The sequence below is a fragment of the Neovison vison genome, chromosome 6 (assembly GCF_020171115.1).
Source record: "Neovison vison isolate M4711 chromosome 6, ASM_NN_V1, whole genome shotgun sequence".
Classification (NCBI taxonomy): domain Eukaryota; kingdom Metazoa; phylum Chordata; class Mammalia; order Carnivora; family Mustelidae; genus Neogale; species Neogale vison.
The window spans coordinates 216580818-216598563 of NC_058096.1; the positions used below are offsets into that span (position 1 = coordinate 216580818).

The 17746-nt window shown below is 54.1% G+C and overlaps 2 protein-coding genes across 10 annotated transcripts in view; one reads left to right on the forward strand and one right to left on the reverse strand.

Annotated features, from left to right (window-relative positions):
- The first annotated feature begins 6730 nt into the window (after window positions 1-6730).
- TMED1 (transmembrane p24 trafficking protein 1) lies at window positions 6731-9837 on the forward strand. 2 transcript variants are annotated; one of them, XM_044254202.1, is made up of 4 exons: window positions 6731-7027; window positions 7728-7825; window positions 7968-8151; window positions 8780-9837. In XM_044254202.1, the coding sequence occupies exons 1-4, from the start codon at window positions 6845-6847 to the stop codon at window positions 8996-8998; spliced, it is 684 nt and encodes a 227-aa protein (XP_044110137.1). In that variant the 5' UTR covers window positions 6731-6844; the 3' UTR covers window positions 8999-9837. The 2 variants fall into 2 exon arrangements, with proteins under 2 accessions (XP_044110137.1, XP_044110138.1); XM_044254203.1 differs by lacking the exon at window positions 6731-7027 and adding an exon at window positions 7327-7614.
- Window positions 9577-17746, reverse strand: part of DNM2 (dynamin 2) — an 84568-nt gene continuing 76398 nt past the window's right edge. For 4 of the 8 annotated variants that reach the window (XM_044254198.1, XM_044254194.1, XM_044254197.1 and 1 more), the window contains 5 exons: window positions 16618-16729; window positions 15924-16088; window positions 13221-13453; window positions 11945-12196; window positions 10429-11362 (listed from right to left, as the gene is read on the reverse strand). In XM_044254198.1, the coding sequence (XP_044110133.1) occupies window positions 11293-11362; window positions 11945-12196; window positions 13221-13453; window positions 15924-16088; window positions 16618-16729 (832 nt within the window). In that variant the 3' untranslated portion in view covers window positions 10429-11292. Of the gene's footprint in view, window positions 9972-10428; window positions 11363-11944; window positions 12197-13220; window positions 13454-15923; window positions 16089-16617; window positions 16730-17746 lie in introns of those variants that run through there. The other 4 variants (XM_044254199.1, XM_044254196.1, XM_044254195.1 and 1 more) reach the window with 2 other exon arrangements.

The following is a 17746-nucleotide window of genomic DNA, read 5'->3' on the forward strand; positions in this document are numbered from 1 at the left end:
GTGTGTGTGTGTGTGTGTGTGTGTGTGTTTCCTCCCTAAGAAGACAATTTCTGGTTGGGATGAGGCTGTTTGGGAAACCCATACCCAAAACACAAACCTCAGCCCAACCAGTTCCAACGTGGAGACATGTTGGGCAGAGGTCAATAGAGCATAGGGGTTAGTGCTTGGCCTCTGCACTTCTGGCAAGACATGGTCTGTCTCTGAAGCCTCAGTTTGCTGCTCTGCAGAATGGGGCTAAGAGTTGCAGGTATTAGATCCAAAGAACTCATAATATATACCAAAATGTAATGCTAGAGGAGTAAGTGCTCCCCGTGTGAGGCCATGGGAGCATGACCATCCCTGTGAAAGAGAACAGTAGGTCCAAAACTGAGGGAATGATATAGTTTACAGAATAAATTGCCTCCCATTTACAACCCAGAAACTCCCAAAGGTCTGTCTTACCAGTAAGTTTGCTTTGGTCTCTCTCAACATTTCTGTTCAAGTCAGGCAGGTCCACCTGGAGGTTTACACTAGGGAAGGATGTTAAGTATGTGGTCACTAAACAACAAAAAAGGGCCATTATGCTGGATGCTTTTATTTGGATACATGATGCTCATTCCAATGTCAGGACCTTTGCACGTGCTGTCTCTGCTGCCTGGGACACAATTTTGTTAATCTGTTAAGATTCCACTTCTCTTTCAGGGTTCAGCTTAAATATAACTTCTGGGAAATCTTTCCAGATACCTCTGGATTTAGAAAAATTTCCTTGCTGAATTATACTACAGTGTCCTGAAATTAGCATGCTTGTATTTTCAAAGAATTTGTCTGTTTCATCCAAGTTGTAGAGCTTATCAGTAAAAATTCTTCATATTCTCTTATTATACTTTTAATGTCTGTAGGGTCTGTGGCGATGCCCCTCTTTCAATGGTAATGTGTTTTTTCTCTCTTTCTTGAATAGTCTTGGTAGGGGTAAATCAGTTTTCTTAATCTTTTCAAAGTACTAGCTTTTAGCTTTGCTATTTTCCTCTATTTTCTGCTTTGGATTTCATTGTCCTTTTGTCTTATCTTTATTTTTTCTTTCTTCTATTTACCTTATGTTTCATTGGCTCTTCTTCTTTTTTTATTTAAGATTTTTTATTTATTTTATTTGACAGATAGAGATCACAAGCAGGCAGAGAGGCAGGCAGAGAGAGAGGGAGGAGGAAGCAGGCTCCCTGCTGAGCAGAGAGCCCGATGTGGGGCTCGATCCCAGGACCCTAGGATCATGACCTGAGCCGAAGGCAGAGGCTTTAACACTGAGGCACCCAGACGCCCCTCATTGGCTCTTCTTAGCTTCTCAAGATGGAAGCTTAACTCATTGATTTTAAACATTTTTCTCCCAATATAAGCATTTAAAGCTATATATTTCCCTCTAAGTACTGCTTTAACTGCATCTCATACGTTCTGACTTGTTGTGCCCAAGTTAGAAATATTTTCTTATTTCCCTTGTGAATTTTTTCTGGGACTCATACTTTATTTAGAAATGTGTCAATTTCTAACATTTGTGATTTTTTGGATAGCTTACTGTTAGTGATTTTTAAATTTAATTCCTTTGTGACCAGGGAATGCACTCCATATAATTTCTATCCCTTGAGACCGAGGGATACTTTAATGGCCCACCATATCTTGATCCACGTTCTTTATGCACTTGAAATGAAAGTACACTCTGCAGTTGTTTCGAATAATAGTCTGTAAACATCCATTAAATTAGGTCATCGTGATTTATAGAACATGCTTGAGTTTATCAAAATCATCCAGTTCTCTTCCTTTCAGGGTGCAGGGGTGGGTCTGTGGTGCCTCCTGTAGTTTCCCAATGCCTACCCCAGTGGTTGGCACACAGTGAACCACAACTAGTATTTGATTGTCTGACCTGAAAGTCAAAAAATATTCAGTCTAGTTTTGTCGCTCTATCCTGGCTGTGTAAGATACAGAGTAAGAGAGATTCCTGGCTTATTTATTCCACCAGCTGTTTACTGAGTGCCATGAAGGGCTCAGAACTGTGCTGAGTGCCAGGGACACTGTGAGGGAGAAAAACTCCTGCCCTCAGGATGCTCAGAGTTCAGTTAGAGGGTCAGCCAGCCAGACAATGACAGTCTAGTTGGTGAAGTGCTCTAATGGAGGCAGTCACCAAGGGGAGCTCTTAACCTAGCTTCTTCTGGAGGTTCAGGGAGGGCTTCTGGGAGGAGGTGTTATCTGACTCCAAAACCCTGAGAAGGAGACAAGGGGAGGACATTCTAGGTATACGTAATAAAATGTGTGAAAAACCTTGGATGGAAAAAAAAAAAAGGAAAAACCTTGGATGAATGAGAGGACTTCATCCTGGGAGCATTTAACCTGGTGCAAGAATCTTTAACCTGGAATTTTGACTTCAGACAAAGAGACACACTTACCTATATCAGTCAGCTTTCGTACAGATAACGCCTAGAAGAGGTACAACTAGGAGTTATGGGCGGGCTGAAGGGAAATCAGCAAGGGATGTGACTCCCCGGACCAGGAAGCTGTTATCAGCCCGAGCGTGAAGCTGCTAGGGAAGGAGCAGCTTGTGGAACTTAGGGATAGCGGAGTTGCAGGCTTTGGTAGAAACACGCAGCCCCACAGGGTGGGAGCCAGAGTATGTTTACCTACACCCACCTCTCCTCCAGCCCTCGGATCTCCTACCGGGGCCAAACCCAACTGTATGTGAAAGGAAAAGGCAGCTAAGTTGACCCGCTGTGTAGAGATCAGCCTCCAGGGGCACAGAGCAGGGTGTGAAGGCGTGGAGAAGGGCTCAGGTAGGGCGCACAAAGACTGCCTAGCATACACGCTCAGAATCTTTAGGTTATAATTTCAGGGGATTCCTGGCCTCGAGAAGCCAGTCGGCAAACTCCGCATGGTTGTAAGAAGCCCAGGCTGACTGCAGGCCGACACTGCAAAGGGAAGATGGACTCCACAGGACGAGGCCTGTGTAACTGCTCTGTCTCTTCTCTGGCTACTCCTCTCCTGCCACTCTTCCCTTCTGCCCCTGGAGCCCTCTGAGTGCCTTCTGACCTCAGAGCGTGGTTCTCTCTGCTTGCTTCCTCTCGCTTCTGCTTCAAGTCTGAGATTCAATGCCTCCTCCTCAGGGAGACCCAACTCCCCAAGCCATCCACCGACCGCCCAACATTTACTCTGCGGTGCCCACAACTACCTGAAATCATCTTAGTTCCAAACTCAGGTATGACCGTATGACCGTCCTCCTCCACGGGAATGGCCGCTCCATGCGGACATGGAGTCTATTTTATTCACAGTGTCAGACACTCAGTAAATATTTGTTGACTACTTGGACAGGAGGTAGTGTTTTCAACTGAAGCAAACAAGAAACAGAAACTTCGACAAACCGAGCAAACACAGTCAGAATCAAGTTCATTCGAACTCTGGAAGACAGGCAAAGGTTTGTGCCCACCAAGTGAACACTGAATCATAATGAAAAGGAAACTTGAACATGGCAGGAAAGAAAGCTCTGTGGTGTTTCTCCCCACCCTTCCCACATCTCCTTCCCAGCGCAGTAGAGGTCTTGAAGTCAGCAGCCTGTGTCGCCCAGTATGGGGCTCCGGTACTCGGTCGCTGAAGTTGGCAGTATGGGGTTCGTCTGTTTTAACATGTCTGGCAGGTTCCTATGGGACCGACTCAAGGTGCTTGTCTGTTGAACTCAGAATGCATTCCTGGAAAATACTGTAAGGCAAAGGGAATAACCCACAGCCACCTGGGGCAAAATATTATAATCGAGGACAACACTAACCAGGGATTTTACCAGCTAAAATGGGTTTATTCAGGAATAGCAAAGAAATGCAACTGAGAACAAGCTAATCCGCAGCAAACGCATAGGAAGGCCTGGAGAACAAAGAAGAAAATTCTTTTATAGAGGAAAGGGGAAGTCTGGCAGGCTGTTATGAACAAGAAATCCATTGGATTAAACTGGGAGTTGGAGGTGTAGTGATGTTTCATTGGTGGAGTAGTCTCAGTCTCTCATTGGCTGGGCTGTTACCAGCAGGAGAAAACCTTTCTTCCCCTGCTGTGGTAGTAGAGTCAGGTAGGAAAGTACCAGTTTGCAATGTACATCTCTTCCTGTGGGGTCTGCAATTGACAATGAGTGGTAGGGTGTGAGAGCTCCCCCTTCTACCTCCTGATTCCACGCTAAAGGAGGTTTCCTCTTATTAATTTTCACAACAATGGACATGCCAAAAGCTGGGAGGAAGAGCTGGGGTGAGAGTTTCTCTGCTAATTAAGGCATTCAGAAGCACCCATATATACTGGGGGATTTAGCGAACAACATACATGCCCAGGGCAGGAAAAGTGCTCAGAAAAGAGCTGAGAAGACCTTGAGCTTTCATCTCAGGCTTATCTCTAGATCCAGTGCAAAGAGGAAGTGAAGCCTAAGGCAAAATTGTAAACAACCTGGAAAAGTAGGTCTTTTTACAGACACAGGTCTGAGGGAGTGCCCCAGAATAAATCTGAGGGAAGATTTTTCTTTTTTCTTTCTTCTGCTTGCTCTCTATAATATATAAATAACTATTATAACTCAACAACCAAAAGACAACCCAATTTTAAAATGGGCGAAAGACTTGAACAGACAATTCTCAAAACAAACAAAAACAAATAAAAAAAAAAACCCAAAACCAACCCAAACAAAACAAACAAACAAAAAATACAAATGCTGAACAAGCACCTGAAATGATGCTCAACATCATTAGGGAAATGCAAATCAAAACCATAATGAGATACTATTTCACAACCATTAGGATGGCCATAATAGAAATAAGTAGAAAATGGCACATGTGGATAAGGATTTGGAGAATTTGGGGCACCTGGATGGCTCAATCATTAGGTGTCTGCCTTTGGCGCAGGTCATGATCCCAGGGTCCTGGGATCAAGCCCCATATCAGGCTACCTGCTCAGCAGGAAGCCTGCTTCTCCCTCTCCCACTCCGGCTGCTTGTGTTCCCTCTCTTGTTGTGTCTCTGTCAAATAAATAAATAAAATCTTTAAAAGAACAAGCAAAACAAATAAGGATTTGGAGAACTTGAAGCCCTTATACATGTGGTATCAAAATGGTGGGAGTACAAAATGGTGCAGCTCTGTGCTCAGCAAGGAGCCTGCTGGAGATTCTTTCCCCTCCTTCCCCCTCTACTCCTGCCCCCACCCCACCTCGCTCTCGCAGGCTCTCTCTAAAATAAATAAAACTTAAAAAAAAATATATGTATATATATACACACATTTTTTTTTAACTAAAAATAAATTTTCAGGGCGCCTGGGTGGCTCAGTTGTTAAGCGTCTGCCTTCGGCTCAGGATCCTGGGACTGAGCCCCATATCGGGCTCCCTGCTCAGCGGGAAGCCTGCTTCTCCCTCTGCTTCAGTTCCCTCTCTCATTGTTTCTCTGCCAAATAAATTAAAAAAAAATTTTTTCAAAATGTCCAAGCAGCGAGTTTGAATGACAGAAAACTTTGGAAATGAAAAGGAACAGTAACAGTGACTGCACATAAACTTTGACACAAGGTGGTGTGACTTCCCCAAGTTCTCCAAAAGCAGGAAAGAGCTGACAGCCACCAGCTGTATTCGAAGAGTAACTGTCAACAACTGCCAGCCACTTCAGGGCCTATCTTTAAAGACTCAAAATTTCCATCTAAACATTCTTCCTTATGTTTAGACAGAATCACCAAGTAGAGTCCATTTCTCCAGTGACTTCTTGGCTTATTTGCCAGCTTCCGAGAGGGTGGTCGCCTCCAAATATTCTAAGCCAGACTGAGGGAGCAGAGGTTAGTTACATGGTGGGCTACCTAGTGGTGGGCGATCAGCCTGGAAAATAGCAGATAATATGCTGAGCGCCGAACGAGCATTCTCTCAATCTTCACAACACCCCAATGAGGTAAGACGAGCATCACATCGTCTTACGGATGAGGACACGGAGGGCCGGTGGGATGATTCCAAGCCAAGGGTCGAAGGGGTAGTGGGTGTGGGAGGCTTTGTGGCTCCCAGGCCCACACTCTCCTGCCTCGTAAGCATCTGGCTGTCATTTTTCCTACCCTGGGTCACATCAGTTACTCTGTTTATTTGCTGCCCCCCCACCCCGAGTTTGGGACCTTTGGGATGCAGACTGGGCTATGTCCCTCTACGGACTCTACGCAAGGAAACGGAGCGCTACGGGCAGGGCTTCGTCTCGAGTCCCACAGCCGCCCTATGGGGAGGACGTCCCATCACCCCAGTACAGACGAGAAAACCGACAAAGCGATGGCTCTAAGGAGCAAAGGGGGTAAAGGGTCAGGCGGCGAACCTGGTGCCACGGACAAGGAACACGAAACCCCCACATCAATACGAAAGGGTCTCCCTTTCTCCCCCAGTTGAATCAACTTATACGTGAGGCCTACGGTCGCATACGGGTCCAAGCCCAGCCCTTATTTAAGGTCCACTCCGCCCGGGCCAGAAGACCCAGTGGTCGTCGCGCGCAGCGAACTCTGGGAAAACCGCAGGGAGGTGCCTTAAAAGGTCCCGGGAACCTCCTACTTAGCTGTCTTAACTTTTGCCTGAGAAACATGCACCATCATAGTACTTATTTTTATCATTTTCCCTCACCATCCGTTGAGACTAGAGCAAGAAGCTGCTCAGAAAGAAGCCCCCAGAAGCTCGAGTGTTTTAAGGCACAGCAGGCATTCATCCGGGCAGCTAAGCTCTCAGGGGGCCCTTCACTTTTTCTCTAAGTTCGCTTCACACCATCGGCAGAAGGGACTGCCAATGAGCTCCACCGAGTAGCGGAGGGGGCAGGGCTAGCTCTTAAAGGAACCGCGACCTCTCCGCAGACCGGAGGGTGACCCGGATGATGGCGGCCAGCACGGCCCTAGCCTTGGCTCTCTGGCTACTACTGCCGCCGGTGGGGGTTGCAGGGGCAGGGCCCCCGCCGATCCAGGACGGCGAGTTCACGTTCCTGCTGCCTGCGGGGAGGAAGCAATGTTTCTACCAGTCTGCGCCGGCCAACGCAAGCCTCGAGACCGAGTACCAGGTACAGGGTCCCAAGTCGGGAAGCATGCGACCGAACGGAGCCAGGGCGAGGGGGCGTGGCCAAGCAGCTGAAGCGAGACAGCGATGAAAGAGGGAGGGGGAGGAGCCAGTGCGTAAGAGCTCGGGGGCGGAGCTAGGAAGAACGAGCAGGACCTGGTGGAGACGGGGCGTGGGAGCGGAGTGGGTGTGAATAATGGCAGGAGGCGGGGTTAGAGTGAGGCGGCCGGAGGGGGCGGGGCCATCGGTTATAAGAGGACGCGCCTCACAGCGCAGGAACCTCACGAGTGGACGTGGCCAAAAGTTGGCTCGACTTGGGGAGCTGGTGGGCGTGACCAAGATGGGCTACTAGAAAGGGCGTGGTCAACAGGAGGCTTTCTCGGGGGTTGGGTTAAGGAAAGCAGGGCCCTGTCACCTCACTTGGGGTGTGGCCAGGTAAACGTCGATCAAGGAATTACGACGGGGGCGTGACCAGATGAAAGAGCCCAACCCAAAGCTGTCCTATCAATGAAGACTGAGCCAAGGCAAGGGGCGCGGTCAGAGGGACAGGTGGGGCAGGACCAGGTTGCAGGTGTAGGTGTCCGCGCTCAGGTAGGCCCCTGGTGGTCCTGGATGGGTCTGTGCGGGTTGGTCCAGCCCTGGCTTTCCCTGGCAGGTGCCCTTCACCTACCCCTAGCCCTCCACCCTCTTACCTGTCCCCCCAGGTGATCGGAGGTGCTGGACTGGACGTGGATTTCACACTCGAGAGCCCTCAGGGCGTGCTGCTGGTCAGCGAGTCCCGCAAGGCAGATGGGGTGCACACGTGAGTCAAGTCCCACTGTCTGCCTGGGTTTAGTTTCAGCCCTGCCCCTCCCCGGTGGCCTCAGGTTACTACCTTCCCTGCCTCTCAAAGTCCGGCCATCGGGCCACTGTGGGTCATGTGCGTCTGTGTGTCTTTCTCCCAGGGTGGAGCCCACGGAGGCTGGGGACTACAAGCTGTGCTTTGACAACTCCTTCAGCACAATTTCTGAGAAGCTGGTGTTCTTCGAACTCATCTTTGACAGCCTGCAGGATGACGAGGAGGTCGAGGGCTGGGCGGAGGCTGTGGAGCCTGAGGAAATGCTGGATGTCAAGATGGAGGACATCAAGGTGCGCCCAGGCTGAGCCGGGGCCACTTGTCCCAAATCTCTGGCTTGGGCAACAGTGCTCCCCTACTCTCCCACCTTGGCTGGGCTCTGCATCTGCCTGACCCTCCCTCCCCCCGACCACCGTGCCTCCACCTTAATTAGAACAGTAGCCACTCACAGTTAAAATAATAGTGCATTTCTAGATATAGGAATTTAAGAGCTTAAATAACACAAAATCTCCATATGAGGTAGGAAATGTGCTTCTGATGCCCCATTTTAACTGAGGCACAGGATGGCTAAATAACTTTCCTAAAGCCACACAGCAACTGGCAGAGCCGCATTTGAACTCAGGCAGTCTGGCTTTAGCAACTATGCTGTTAACCACTAGTAAGTCTGTTTTTTTAATACTTATTTAGGCATTCAATTCTCACTGTAATTCAGAGGAAACGAAGGCCCAGAGAGGCTAATAAATTTGCTCAAGGTCACACAGCCAGTCACCACAGAGAGGATTTAGACTGAGGCAGCCTGGCCACAAGTCTGCTCTCAGCTCTCTCCTCCTGAAACATAGGCTCACCCCATCCCCCCAGTTTTCTTGGTCCCTGCTCCCCAAAGGGCAGAGGCCTGACCCTGCCCCTCTCTCTGTTCCACAGGAGTCCATCGAAACCATGAAGACCCGGTTGGAGCGTAGCATCCAGATGCTGACGCTCCTGCGGGCCTTTGAGGCACGTGACCGCAACCTGCAGGAGGGCAACCTGGAGCGAGTCAACTTCTGGTCTGCGGTGAACGTGGCCGTGCTGCTGCTGGTGGCCGTGCTCCAAGTCTGCACGCTCAAGCGCTTCTTCCAGGACAAGCGCCCTGTGCCCACGTAGCCCCAGAAGGATGAACACGGAAAGGAGGGGCAGCAGGGCACATGTGTGTGAGATCTGGGGTCCTTTCCCCCAACTGCTTCCTATGGGAGGGGAGGCCACGCAGTCACAGCCCGAGGTGTGGCCCTCGTGTGTCTCTTCCCTGCCAGGAGCCAGGCGAGAACACTTGTTGGCTTGGCTGACAGGCCTGGGCCCTCCAGGAGGGACAGCTCAGTGGCTGTACCTGCTTTCCTGGGAATTATGCATGGAGGGGACGGCTCTGCAGCATTTGAACGTGACCCTTGGATCTTCTGCCCCTTTCCGTGTCCCCTCCGGTAATGCGTGTGCCTTAGCCCGAGGCCCAGCCTGCACTGGCACAGCTCAGTGTGGGATGGGGGCCAGGAAGCAAGCTCGCCCTTCCCTTCCCTCCTGGCCTTCTGAGGCAGGAGATGGCGGGAAGGGGCTTGCTGCTTGTGGGACCCCACACATTCCTCTGTCTCCCTGTCGCCCCACCAGAGGCCTGTTGCTGCTGCTGGGGGCAGCTCCCAGGCGGGGGCCGGCCTGCTGATGCCAGGGGCCGGGAAGGAGACACAGCTACAGTGTTCTTGCCAGGAGAGTCACTTTATTGAGAGGAAGGAGCCCAGCCCCTCAGCCCAGCGCCAGGTGGGCTCGCTGTGGGGTCTCATATCAGAACTCCAAGAGTGGGGGGGGGCTGCACGGCCACCCGCCCCTCCTGCTCTCTCTGCAGAGGCCCCGGGCAAGGCTGAGGGGTGGCCCAGGCAAAGCTTTTGCGCAGGAGCTTCACGGAACAAAGGGCGGTCTGGCCTGGGCACTGGAGTCAATAAATTATGGTCAGAAAATCACAGAGCCTGGTGTCTGGGGCTCAGGGACACCAGCCGGGACAGATCTGCCCCCAAGGGGGCAAACCAGGCAGGCGGGAGGGGTCTCCCACGAAGCTCAGAAGAAAGGCCGGGCGGGAGCCGATGGAGGTGGTCGCCTGGGCACAAGAGAAAAATCAGAAAGCAAAGTTTAACTGTGACCTGGGCTGAGCCAGAAGGCCTTGGACCCGGGTGGAGTCCTCAGGACTGCAGTGGTGGGGAGGGGGCCCTGACCACGGCTGTCAGGGGCAGAGGGCTGGGATTCCCTCTCTCCTGCATGATTCTGCTGCCCACCACAGGCCTGTGTCAGCGGCTGCAGCCGGCCCCTGGGTTAGTATGTGTGGAGGGGGAGCGGCGAACGTTTGTCCCCATGCCTGATGTATTCTGAAAACCAAGAGATTTTCCCTCTAAAGCACGCTTGCCTCTGGAACAAGTGAACTCGCCCCGGGAGCAAGGTGGGAGATGGCCCACGGTGGCGGGGTGGAGGGGGTGGTCCTTGTCAGAGGCCTGCCTGGGGAAGGTTGAGCGGCCCACGTCCTCAGCCTGAACGCCAACACAAAAGGCCCACACAGCAGCCACCAGAAGCTTCTTCCCTTTATTTTAGTTTATTAATAGGATACAGAGTGCAGGCACTTACAGTGGTCAAACCGAGCGAGGAGCGAGCAAGGGCTGCTCTGCGATGGGCCGCCGGAGGCCCACCCCGTCGGGGAGGCCTGGGTGGGAGCCAGGAGCCGCTCGGAGCCTCCCCACTCACTCAGCCCTGAGCCCGAGCCACCCCAGGGACCTAGGAGGAGGAGGGGACCCAGGGAGGAGAGAGCGAGGCCGGCAGGACGGAGGCTTCCGGCCCCGGCGAAGGCACCTCCGGCAGCCGAGGCTCGGCCGTGTGATTAATACGGCCACAGAAGGAATATTTACAACTTGCAGGGTGGGCAGCGCAGGGCCTGCTGGGCCTGGCTCGCTGCCTGGAGCTCCTGCTGCTGAGAAACGGACATGCTCCTTGGGCCCCCGGAAGAGCTGGGGGGACAGGCACTCTTGCTGCCCCGGTTTCCAAAAGGCCTGTTCTCAGGCTTTCCTGGCCAGAGAAGCCCCGGGTGAGTCCGCCCTGGCCCCGGGGCCGGGATGCTCATTTGAGACGGTGCCCAGAGCGCTCCCTCCTCTGTGACCCTGTGGCTCCATCCCCCAAAGTGCAATGGCCCAGCTCCCGCCCCCTGCCTCAGGGCTCCGGGGCTCCTTCTTCAGTGCTTGCTGTGTCCAGCTGGGGATGGGGGCCAAGGTTAAGGAGGAGTCAGGGGGCTGCCCACAGGGAGCCTGGTCCTGGCACGTGGATGGCAGGGCCAGGGACAGCGGAGGGGCCCGGACCACCGAAGCTCCCGCATGGTGGGGGTGGGGGTGCAAAGACCCCCTGAGAACACGCCCCCCCGTGGCCTAGTCCCCCGTGGCCTAGTCGAGCAGGGATGGCTCGGCTGGGCGGATAATGGTGGGCCGGCTGGGTGCAGCAGGGGGTCTTCTACTGCAAAGAGAATAAAGACAGACGGGGAGGGGAGAGGGGGAGATGGCAGTGAGGCTGTAAGTAGGACGAGAGAGGGGACCCAGGCCCCTACTCCCCCCACGGTGCCCAATGCTCTGAACGCTGCTAGACACGAAGGACCTTGCGCGTGACTCTGGGTGAGTCCCTGCCCACCCCGCACTTCAGGTTCCTCACGGGAGAACTCTGGAGAACACAGCCTGGCCTGCTGGGTGGGGTGAGGCAAGGAGGGGTGTGGACAGCTCATGTGTGTGTCCTCAGTAAGGAAACAAAGCTGAAAACCAGGAGAAGGGGCCCCAGGCGCAGAGTCCCAATCTGCGTGGTGGGCCACCCGCTGAGGCAGAGGCCAGGCCTGGGAACCTGGGAGTCAGCCTGACTCTCCATTGCTCTGTGACTTTGGGCAAGCAAGCTGGGCTCTCTGGGCCTTAGTTTTCACACCAGTTCAAAGGGATATGAAGGCTCTATTTTCTGCAGGGGACAAGGAGAGCTCCTTGATTCAAGGATAGGCCTCAGGGCGTGGGCTGGTGGCTCTAGTAGCTGGGGGGTGGGTGGGTGGTCCAGCCTTACCTGGGCACTCCAGGGGGGATGCCGGGTGGAATCCGAGCCGGCCGAGACGGGATCTGAGGTGGGGCCGAGAAGGGGTCATTGTTGGCAAACACGCTCTGGGGTCCAGGCCTGGACGGGATGGGGGGCGCAGCGAAGGAGGCTGCTGCCCCCACTGGCACGGGAATCAGAGGGGGCCCTGGGGTCGGGCCTCTCACTGCTGGGGGCCGGCCCGGTGGGTGCACGCTGGACACGGGTCGGCGCTGTGGAGTGGGGCTGTGGAGGAAGGAGAGGGTATGAGCTGGAGAAGGGGGTGGGGAGCACCAGCCTTGCCAGGGTGGCCGTGGAAACCCAAGAGGGCCAGGGTGTGGCACGGGCTGGCAGCGGCCGCAGCCCAGGGGGGCACAGGGGCATGTCTGCTCCTGGGCAGCAGGCCGCATGGTGTCCCGGGCCCCTCCATCCGCCCCGCCACCAAGGGCTTAGCAATGGCTGTGCCCCCAGCTAAAACTCGAGCCAGGGCCTGCCAGTACCTCTCCTCGGCCACCAGGGGCTCCTACTTCTCTCTGACCTCCCTCCTAGGGCCACTTAGTCTCACCAGTCCTGTTCGGGCCTGTCTGCTTCCCGCTTCCTCCAATCCACCCTCATTAAGCAGAAATCCTTCCAGAGCCCAGCCTTGACTCCAAATCAAGTCCAGTGCCTCTAACCCTGCCCTGGGCACCCCACGGGCTCCCCCTGGGCTGCAGCACCTGCTGTTCCTTCTTCCCAAGTAACTCCATGGCTCATGGAGGCCTTGGCAGGGCTGACACCTTCTAGGAGATTCCCCTGACCGACCCTCTGTGCTCCAGCCACCTGCCCTGTCACTGGTTAGGTGTCCCAGTCTGAGGCTCTGCACTGCCCCTGCCAGAGTATGTCCATCCAACAGCTCGGAGGTGGCCGAGGGGGCAGGGGACAGGCCAGTCATGCCCTCCAGCTGCTTGCGCAGACCTCCCCAACCAGCCGTTCTTGCCTGTGCGCTGTGCTCAGGACCATGACCCCAGGGCCCCTGCTGCCCTGGCCTCTCGCCCTCTCCGGCTTCTACTTGGGCTTAACGGATGGAAAACACCAGGAGTCAGACGGGCCTTCCGGCCACCCCTTCTCTCTCCTTGTCCTTCAGGCCCAGGCCGGGCAGCAGCTCCCACTGCGACTAGGTCCCCCCACCCCAGCCACCCCCGGGGCTGGGGCCTGGCAGGCCACATTGGGAGAGCCGGGGACTCGCGGGAAAGGGGCCTCCGCAGACTCCAGGCGCCCCGGCCTCCCGGACCTGTGGCTGGTGGCGCTCTGTAGCCAGGTGTCATCGACGGGCGGCGGCACGGGCGTGGACACGGTGCTGGTGCTGATGTCCCCGATGATGTTGAGGGCCTCCTTGAGCGCGTGGTACATGCGCAGCATGTCGTCCCGCCGCTGGGCCTGGTCGGCCGACTCCTCCATGAGGCTGCTCTGGTCCGCCGAGGAGTAGAGGTAGGCCAGCAGCTCGTGGTGGATGAAGGCCTTTGTCTGGGGGGCAAGGGGCAGAGGGTCAGGGCGTCCCCCCATACCTGACCTTAGGACGAGCCCGTCCCAAGCATCCGCCACACCCAGCGGGCCGTCTGGTCTTTAACTTTACGTACGACACAGACGATGCTGGAACTGAGGACGAGCCTTCTACCTGGCTGTTGGCCGCGTCTCTCCGGGGCCCTGTCACGTGTCCTTCCAGCCCGGTCCACGAGACGCTTACTAAACTTCTTTTTTTTTTTTTTTTAATTTTTTTTTATTTTTTTATTTTTTTAAAGATTTTATTTATTTATTTGACAGAGAGAAATCACAAGTAGTCAGAGAGGCAGGCAGAGAGAGAGAGAGGGAAGCAGGCTCCCTGCTGAGCAGAGAGCCCGATGTGGGACTCGATCCCAGGACCCTGAGACCATGACCTGAGCCGAAGGCAGCGGCCTAACCCACTGAGCCACCCAGGCGCCCCGTAAACTTCTCAAATCCTGCCTCTTTTACTGCCGTTTTTCCTCCCATTTCTTGTCTTCCAGCTGGTTTTCATTAAAAAGCTACTAGTTTCTGTTAATTTTATGCTCTGTTCCTTTCTACCACCTCTTACAGGATACAGGAGTTTCTTAGTTACTTTTCGGAGTTTCTGGGTTCATGTTCACGTGCCCAGGCTTCTCCAACCGGGAATAACTTTTCCTATTCTTTTGCAGAGTTTCGCAACTCTAAATGGTTTTTCTGATCAAACTGCATTGGCTAGTAACTCTATAAGAAAGTTTGTTTGCTTGTTTGAAGATTTTTATTTATGTATTTCAGAGCGGGAGAGAGAGTGCGTGTGAGCAGGGGGAGGAAGAGAGGGAGAGAGATCCCCAAGCAAACGCCTCACTGAGGGCAGAGCCCGATGCGGGACTCGATCCCAGGACCCTGAGGTCATGACCTGAGCTGAAATCAAGAGTCAGACACTCAACCGACTGAGCCACTCTGGCGCCCCTCAAGGAAGTTTTAACGCAAGTGGAGATGGCCAACTTGTTCTTGTTTTTAGAGGGGATGATTCCTGTGCTTCCCCATCAGGGCAGGAGCGGCTCTAGGCTGAAATGCAGACTTGTCACAGAGGACTCCTACCACTGTCTTTTTTAAGAACAGATTTGACTTTTCCCGAACGAACTTTCAGAATCTGCAACAATTACCTCACCTGAGGGTTTCTGCCCTCCTGTTTTCCGGAGCCCTCCTGTGCATTCTGTTATGTTCCACAGTTTTCCACTTCAGGAGTGAGGCTTACTATCAACCCGGAGGTCTTCCTCCCCTTCTTTATGTATTAAGTGGATTCAATTAAAGGGACAGAGATTTCTAATCTTCGGCCACTACGCAACAACAACGCTAAGATAACAGACAAGTATGTACGTGCTCAGTGTGAATATGGGCAAAGGTCTCTGTGGGAGAAATTCCTGTGAGTAGATACTTTGGGGCCAAACCATGCATGCATTTTAAATTTCATAGTGGCGGGAGCAAGTAGATGGTAATTCCTATAGGTGAAGAACATACCAGCACACCCAGGAAGCCTGACAGTGCTCAGCCCGAAGCAGATCGTGAAGAGCGCGGTGAAGAAGAAGGGACTTGAGATTTTTGCCCTGGATCCTGTTCCACCGAGAGCTTTTACAGGCGCGACCGGAACTGAGCCCGGTCTACGGAGACTGGGGAGTGCCCAGCTGAGCTGGAGGCCTGAGGCAGGAGCCCCCCGCACCCTCCCAGCAACCTAGAGCCGGAGGTATTAGGACGGCTGCATTTCACCAGAAAGCAGGCTAAAGCTCTGAGCGGCTCAGGAGCCGGGGCGGAGGCAGGTAATGCCCCGGAGCGAAGGGAGGCTGGGCTGCAAGCCAGCAGAAGGCCGCAGTTTGGGACCTACCCAGTCTGGGTTTCTATCCCACCTCCCACTCTTCTGAGTGACTCAGGGCAGGTTTCTTGACCTTGCTGGGCCTCATCCTGTCTATAAAATGGAAATGACAGCAGCCCCTCTCCTAGGGTTATCGTAAGGCTGAAAAAATTCAGAGTAAGCATAGATGTGTGGTGTTAGCTTTAAGTACCTAAGAAAATGGGAGTGAGCCCCGTGTGGCCTGCACCTTCCAATTTCCGGAGAGAGGCGGAGAATTCCGATTCTGATGTTAATAAAGGAGTGACTCACTCTAACTTTACATTTTAAGTAAAACAGTGTTGGGACGCCTGGGTGGCTTAGTCGGTTGGGCATCTGCCTTCAGCTCAGGTCACAATCCCAGGGTCCTGGGACCAAGCCCCACATCGGGCTCCCTGCCCAACAGGGAATCTGCTTTTCTCTCTGTCCCTCCCCTTGCTCATGCTCTCACTCCCTCTCTCTCAAATAAATAAATTAAATCTTTTAAAAACCAAACCACACAGCCTTCAGGCCGATTTGGCTATGGTACCCCGGCCCCTGTCCCTGCACCCACAGGCCCTCTCCCCTCCCCCGCCGTGGCCTCGAACTCACGTTGTTGATCATGAGGTGCATGATGGTCTTTGGCATGAGGTCGCGGATGGACTTGTTGATGATGGCCACGTACGAGTCCACCAGGTTGCGAATGGTCTCCACCTGCCGCTCGAGCTGCGGGTCCATGGAGAAGGTGTTCTCCTGGACTCCATCCTCATTTTCTGCCTGCAGGGGGAAAGGGCGCAGATGGTGAGGCGAGCGTGGGGAGTCTCCCTTCTCTGAGAACTGCTTGTCCTGTCTACCACCATCTTCCTGGGGACGTCCCCTGATGGTCAGGTTGACGCTGTGAGGCCTGCTTGCCCCTGGCCTGCGCTGCCCGGACCTGGGGCGACCTTGGTCCAAGGTGATCAGACCCATTCACCTGGTGACCGGAACATGTTAATTTCGGGGCTGAGGGCAGCCATGTTCACTCCACCTCAAGGACAGGAGGAGGAGAGGGAACAAAACAGATGGGATCCCAGGCCATGTAGCTCCCTGGCCTTGGCTTTAGTTGGAGAACTAAAGCCAGAAGTTCCAGAGAACCTCTGGACCCTGACTGCAAAACCCTCTCCACTTCTCTCCTTTGTTAGCTCAAGAGAGTACAGAAGGCTACATGCCTGGAAATGACCCACCCAGGGAGATGCTAGACTCCATCCTCTCCCAGGAGGGGCCAGTTCCGCTCAAGGAGCGTCAGTTGGGCAGGGCAGTTCCTCACCTGGTCCTTCTCAGGGTAGACCCCGGCTCGGAGGAACGAGGCCTTCCAGCTGTCCACATCCTCCTGGGAGTCACAGGCCAGCTCGATCTGCCGAAGGTCCTTGTAGACGTTCCTGCGGCAAGAGGAAGAGGCACGTTCTTGACCCTGCCCACAGGCCTGGCCAGTGCAGGAGCTGTAGCAAGGGCTCTGGGGTCTAACGGACAGGGACTTACACCTGAGCTGGGCATAGCCCGAGCCCCAGGATGGTAGCAGCACCTGCACCATGTCAGGCTGACGGAGCCCCAAGTCAGTGCCCACAGCAGCCGGACCGTGCCCAGAGCAGAGCGTGTGCTCAGAGAGCATCTGCACCCAGCAGCGTCCGGGGGTTTGTTTTTTTGCGCCTTTAGTCGATGCCTCTCTTTCTCCTGGGCACCTCTCCTCATTCATGCTCTCCTGCGGGGGCCGAAGCCTGCCAAAGATACTCTCAGAAGCGGGCATGTGTTCCCATCGAGGTGTCTTCAGGGAGGTTATAGCCAAGCTGTGCACAAGAACATTCTGTGATGGGAGAATCGTTCAACTGCACTGTCGGCGCAATAAGCCACAGGCGGGTTCTTCGTGAGCACCGCGAGGGCGGCGGAGGAAGTTCACTCAGGTTGCGTTTCATTTCAGTCGATTTACATTTAAATGGCTAAATGAGGCCAGTGGCTACTGCACTGGACAATGAAGGTCTAGAATGTGCGTGGATTCCTGGGGGCTGGGCTGTGGGGAATGGAGGGCTGTGGAGCTGTCCCAGGACAGGACGGAGACGCCCAGCTACCGCATGGGAGATGCTGGGCAAATGTGGGTCTGTGAGCAGAAGGCCGGTGTAGAGCCACAGGCTGGAGGAAAAGCGGACGGACACCGTATGGATGGCATTTATGGATGGTGTTCTGTAGGCCAGATCCCACAAGGCAGGTGTGGCCAAGATGGCCAAGCCATCCCAAAGCTTTTGTGTGAGATCGGAGTTTGGGGTTAGTCACAACCTTGTGACGGAGCTACGGCTGGCTGGCAGTCGGCAAGTCCAGAGTCTGTGCCCTCCGACTTCTGGAAAGAGTCTTAGGGAGTGAGGGGCACACCTTCATTGCTCCTTCTTCTCCTCCCTAGTACTGCC

Bases quoted from the DNA above. Each gene is read 5' to 3' on its own strand.
- TMED1 (XM_044254202.1), top strand. From the start codon at position 6,845: ATGATGGCGGCCAGCACGGCCCTAGCCTTGGCTCTCTGGCTACTACTG. The intron at 7,028-7,727 runs GTACAGGGTCCC...CTGTCCCCCCAG, and splicing joins GCCTCGAGACCGAGTACCAG to GTGATCGGAGGTGCTGGACT. The intron at 7,826-7,967 runs GTGAGTCAAGTC...TCTTTCTCCCAG, and splicing joins AAGGCAGATGGGGTGCACAC to GGTGGAGCCCACGGAGGCTG.